This window comes from Nothobranchius furzeri, chromosome 12 (genome assembly GCF_043380555.1).
Source record: "Nothobranchius furzeri strain GRZ-AD chromosome 12, NfurGRZ-RIMD1, whole genome shotgun sequence".
Lineage (NCBI taxonomy): Eukaryota > Metazoa > Chordata > Actinopteri > Cyprinodontiformes > Nothobranchiidae > Nothobranchius > Nothobranchius furzeri.
Window position 1 is genome coordinate 13,804,555 of NC_091752.1, and position 6,000 is coordinate 13,810,554.

General features: G+C 43.8%; 1 protein-coding gene across 3 annotated transcripts in view; it reads left to right on the forward strand.

The window, feature by feature from the left end:
• ccnj (cyclin J) overlaps window positions 1-5,686 on the forward strand; it is a 69,016-nt gene extending 63,330 nt beyond the window's left edge. For 2 of the 3 annotated variants that reach the window (XM_054734951.2, XM_054734948.2), the window contains 2 exons: window positions 4,347-4,391; window positions 4,849-5,686. In XM_054734951.2, the coding sequence (XP_054590926.2) occupies window positions 4,347-4,391; window positions 4,849-5,170 (367 nt within the window). In that variant the 3' untranslated portion in view covers window positions 5,171-5,686. The remainder of the gene's footprint in view (window positions 1-4,346; window positions 4,392-4,848) is intronic. The other variant, XM_054734949.2, reaches the window with a different exon arrangement.
• The last annotated feature ends 314 nt before the right edge of the window (window positions 5,687-6,000 follow it).

Below are 6,000 nucleotides of genomic sequence, written 5' to 3' on the forward strand. Positions count from 1 at the left end.
ATGCAGTAACTGGGTCATTGCAGCAGATTTCAATGCAAGACACCCTACGAGACCACCCATCTCCCATGCTACAGTTAGCAAACTGCTTGCTAAGTTACGAAAAATGGGGTCAGTGTAGGATTTGCCAAGATGTGGATGCATGAAAACTGTCACTAAGAAGAAACATCAGTGGCTGTCCTAGCTTCATTCAGCAAGAACCCACAGCGTAGCACTCGCCACATGTCACTGGAGAGTGGCATTAGTCCAACATCCCTTTGGATATAAGCTACTCACCAATGCCACCCTTACAAACTCCAGCTACTGCAGCATCTCAATGAGGATGACCCAGATTGGCGCACAGAATTTGCAGAATGAGCAAACCAAAAATTGGAACAAGACCTTCAGTTCACGCACAAGATTTTGTTCAGTGATGAGGCAAACCTTTATGTGAATAGTGAAGTTAACAAACAAAACATCTGCAAATGGTCTGACACTAACCCACATTGGATAGATCCCTCCAAGACTGTTGGAACAACACAAGTGATGTTGTGGTGTGGTATATGGAGTACAAAGATAGTGGGGGCATTCTTCATCAATGGAAACCTCAAGGTCACTGGATACTTTAAATTGCTACATGATGTGTTTCCCTCTTCATGCACTGAAGCTGGCACATTCCCTGAGTTTTTCCAGCAAAATTGTGCACCACCACATTATGGGTGTCAGGTCCGAGCATTCCTAGATGAACAGTTTCCTGGAAAGTGGATTGGTTGTCGTGGGCCACTTTTTCCTTCCCACAAACTTCCCACTGAGGTGCCTTGATACAGCACTCTGTAGCTCAGAGTGGTCTCAGCAAGTGGTCAGAAACTTGTAAATAACTCATGAAAGAATTAAGTTACGTTCGAACCAAGCACACCATAGTTTTTCTTGTGAAATTCCCAATGACCCTCATCCTATTGAAAAACAAAAGTTGGATCCAAGATGTCCAACTTCAAAATGGCCACCATGGTCACCATCCATCTTGAAAAGTTTGCCCCCTCACATATACTAATGTGCCACAAAGAGGACTTCAATATCACCAACCATTCCCATTTTATTAAGGTGTGTCCATATAAATGGCCCACCCTGCACAGGCCCTTCTGAAAAAATTAGCATATTTTGATAACGTTCATTATTGTCTGTAATGTACTGATAAACATTAGACTTTCATATATATTCGATTCATTACACACAACTGAAGTAGTTCAAGCCTTTTATTGTTTCTAATATTGATGATTTTGGCATACAACTCATGAAAACCCAAAATTCCTATCTCAAATAATTTGCATATCATGAAAAGGTTCTCTAAACAAGCTATTAACCTAATCATCTGAATCAACTAATTATCTCCAAACACCTGCAAAAGATTCCTGAGGTTTTTAAAAACTCCCAGCCTGGTTCATTACTCAAAACTGCAATCACAGGTAAGACTGTATACCTGACTGCTGTCCAGAAGGCCATCATTGACACCCTCAAGCAAGAGAGTAACACACAGAAAGCAATTTCTGAACGAATAGGCTGTTCCCAGAGTGCTGTATCAAGGCACCTCAGTGGGAAGTTTGTGGGAAGGAAAAAGTGTGGCAGAAAACGCTGCACAACGAGAAGAGGTGACCGGACCCTGAGGAAGATTGTGGAAAAGGACCGATTCCAGACCTTGGGGGACCTGCGGAAGCTGTGGACTGAGTCTGGAGTAGAAACATCTAGAGCCACCGTGTATAGGAGTGTGCAGGAAATGGGCTACAGGTGCCGCATTCCCCAGGTCAAGCCACTTTTGAACCAGAAACAGTGGCAGAAGCGCCTGACCTGGGCTACAGAGAAGCAGCACTGGACTGTTGCTCAGTGGTCCAAAGTACTTTTTTCAGATGAAAACAAATTTTGCATGTCATTCGGAAATCAATGTACCAGAGTATGGAGGAAGACTGAGCAGAGGGAAATGTATATGAAAGTCTAATGTTTATCAGTACATTACTGACAATGAACTTTTTGAGAAGGACCTTTATATATACAGTACATCTCCTTTAAGCCCCATGAGATGCCTAAGCTGCAGATGTTACACACCTGCTTAGACTCTATTAAAACCTGGATGGTGGGAACTTTCTACAGCTGAATGAAGATAAGACTGAGATCCTCATCTGTGCCCCAGACAAGCTGGTTCCCAAAGTCAGACTCTCTTGGTCAATTTGCTTCTCACACCAAACCAGGAATCTTGGTGTGACTTTTGACCCAGCTCTCACCCTGGATTCTCATGTCAGTTCACTTGTTCGCTCTTCCTTCTTCCATCTCAGGAACCTTGCTAAGCTGAGTCCCATTCTGTCCCACTCTGAACTTGAGACAGTTATCCACACCTTCATCTCCTCACGCTTAGACTACTGCAACTCTCTTTTCACGTGTCTGAGCAGAACCTCCCTGAACCATCTACAGGTGGTTCAGAATGCCTGTGCTCGGCTTCTGACCAAGTCCTCCAAACACACCCACATCACCCCGCTTCTCCTCCAGCTTCACTGGCTGCCAGTCAACTTCAGGGTAATTTCAACATCCTGGTTCTGGTCTATAGGGCCTTACATGAACAAGCACCATCATACATTGGTGATCTTCTCAGGCCCTGTCCACACGTAGCCGGGGATCTGCCAAAACGTAGATATTTTTCTACGTTTTGGCCTGTCATCCACACGAAAACTGAGTTTTTTCACACGAAAACTGATCTTTTTAAAAACTCCGGCCAAAGTGAAGATCTGCGTTTTCTCCGTTTTGGGTGTCTGCGTGTGGACGGACAAAACCGGAGTTTTAAGGTCCGCAACATCACTTTCCGCGACAAAAAAATGCTGACATCACGTGTGCGACCTGTGTTTACACTAGCCGGCATCATGGAAGCCCTCAGATCTGCGCTCTGTCACTACCCGATCCATCAATTGTCCAAGCGCTTTTTGCTTGTTTGTTTTTGCAAGCGGAATTACTGCTCCTTGTGGAAGACCACAGACGAAGGACGAGGTTAAGAACGGGGGAAGTACTGCCGCCTACAGATCTGGCATGTTTTAACAATGTATTTATCCGGGTACGTGTGGACAGAGTTTGTTTTTAAAACGCGGTGGTGTGGATGCAAGTTTTTGGAGGGGTGGATATTCGTTTTTAAAAAACCCCGGCTACGTGTGGACTAGGCCTCAGTCCCTACACCCCCAGCAGGTCCCTGAGGTCCAGTGACCAAAGCCTACTGGTTGTGCAGCACCAGGGTAAAGGTCAAAGGTGACAGATCATTTGCTGCTGTGGCCCCCAGACTCTGGACCTCTCTCTCCCTGAGCCTGAGACCAGTGGACTCAGCGGTCTCCTTTAAACTCACCTGTTCAGGCTTTGGTAGAACCTTCATCACCACCTCCTTGTTCTGCTCCTTCTATCAATTCCGCCTTTCCCGGATCCACTGATTACCTCTTATTTGTTTTTTCTTTCCCGTTCCTTATGTTTTAATCCCCTTTTTTTTCTCATGTTTGATATTTTTTAATATTTAAAAAAAATCTTTTAAATTATTTTTTTTAGTTTTGTTCTTGTGAAGCACCTTGTTATTTTGATCTTGAGAGGCGCTATATAAAACGCCCGCACCTCACTTTTAATAAAGTTTAAATCCATTGCGATGCCACCTTTGAGTTCTGCTATAAACATTTCCTCAAATTTGTACTACAGTACCATGATTATTTCTTCCTTCAGCCTCGACATGTCCATCTTTCTGGGGCTAGAACACGATGTACATGAGTCTGATGCTTCAGCTGTATCCCTCCACCCTGAGGACACACCAGTCTGTGAGGTTGCAGTGCACGCTTTTTTGTTCCTTTTGGGATTTTCTGCCATTCTGCTGAACCTTTTAGAGACAGTAAAGCTCCCTGGAACTAAAGCAAGAGTTAGGCATAGAGTTTGCAGTAAAATTCCAACTAGAGAAAACCTTTTATTAGGATTTACCTGCAGTCCAGTTGTATGTAAAGGTTTATAGATTCAGTTCACATGAAGTTTAGAAGACTGAAGCCATTCTAAGTCAGCACTAGTAAACTTTGGATTAGCTCATCAGTCCTGAAGGACTCACCTGGCTGCATACTGGAAGCATCAGCAGCACGGAATGACAGCGGAACGGTTTACTCGTGACAATCACTGCACCCAAGTGCACACCGGGAGAGTCTCAGCAGCGACGCGGCTTCTCTGCTGGACTCCTAGTTCGACTCGCTAGATCACACAGTTCCTTGAGACTTAAAATGTTACAGTTTGTTTATGCAGTCCGCCATTAAACCAAAAATAAGGAAATCACGTTATCACTGTGTGATGTCACATATGATGTTCTTCTCCACCGCCAGGATTAAAGTCATGAGAACACACCGCTGCACTTCTGGAATGATGCTGTGAGTAAATAATCTTATAGGTCACACATAAGCTTCATATATCTAAAATTACATTGCTGCAATACTTTTATTTTGAAAATTACCAGGGATTTTTACACTGAAACCGTGTGCGACTTCCTGTCTAGGCTTATGCTAACTGCAGAAATTGACGCATCCCAGAAGCGGTTCGTGGAAAAATAGAACCTGATCTTATCTTTGTTGGTGCGGCGCTTCTGGGACGCGTCTGAAAATTGCCATGTTGCTGCTGTTTTTTTTTTACTATCCATAGAATATAATGGATTGTATTTAAAGCAGTGCCGAATCACTGCCGTGCCGCACCGCTGATGAGGGGTCAGACTCTGTTTGTCCTAAATGAGATGTCTCAGGGGTACAGTGGTGGTAATTATTTACAACTTTTAAATAGAAATACTTTAGTTGAAATATCACTTTGAACAGTAAACATATTTCCATTTTCCAGGGCACATGACAGTGATGTTATAGAGGCTAATATGCACAAGCGCCAGCAGGATGACCAGCAGCAGCATCATCAGACGATGTTCCACAGTTCAGGCCAGCCAATCACTGTGGCTCAATACCTGCACCTTCCCAGCATGCAGCCGGGCCTGGTTCAGAATCAGAGGCCTCCACCCTATCTCAGCCACTCCAGCAGCAGCCTGCAGGGTCCTAAGGCGCCCCATCACAGCAGCAACCAAACCATCAGCACACCTCTGGATCCAAAGTCTAGACCCTATTCAGTTAGCCTTCATTACACCTGCGCTGCTCAGTGCTTTGACAGATGATGGCTTTGTCCACAGATCGTTATTGTTTTTCTCCTCTTCACCCTTGAACATAACAGAATACACTCATAGAAAAAAGGAAAGGCTTGGTTTTAATTGACACTCATGATTTGTGCAGCACTTTAGGTTGTAATTTGACCTACTGGACCATAGTTGTCGTCATCCTGGAGGAGGATGTTTCTTTTCAAGATGTTTGAGACATCAGGTTTAAAGGTTGTAAAGTTCTCATATAGGCACCATTTGCACTCCTCTAAATGCTACAGTAGTATTAAACACTCAAGTACCTCGCCAAGACTATTGCTAGGCTGGCTAAAAGAGCAGGAACCAATGGAGATTCAAGTAATTTTGGGGTTGGAAAAGAGTTTTATGTTGGTTTATTTATTCTCGTTTGTGTGAAAGTTTTGGGGGGAAAAAGAAAAAACATTGATGTTACGGTTTAACAATGGTTCATTTGTGCACAGATTCCATGTTTTCTTCTAGGATTATTTTAAATAAAATACAAACCTGTGTTACTGATCATCTGTGGAGCCTTATTAGGAAAAATAAGTATGATGGTGATGCTTATAATTGAGTTATTACTAATAACTACTAATGGTAAATGGCCTGTATTTTGTATAGCACCTTCTTAGGGTTCTACAACCCCCCAAGGTGCTTCACAACACAATCAGTCATTTACCCATTCATACCCTGGTGGTGATGAGCTACGGTGTAGCCTCAGCTGCCCTGGAGCGCACTGACAAGAGGTGATGCTGTCGAACACAGGCACCACTGGTCCCTCTGACCACCACCAGCAGGCAAGGTGGGTTAAGTGTCTTGCCTAAGGACATAACAGC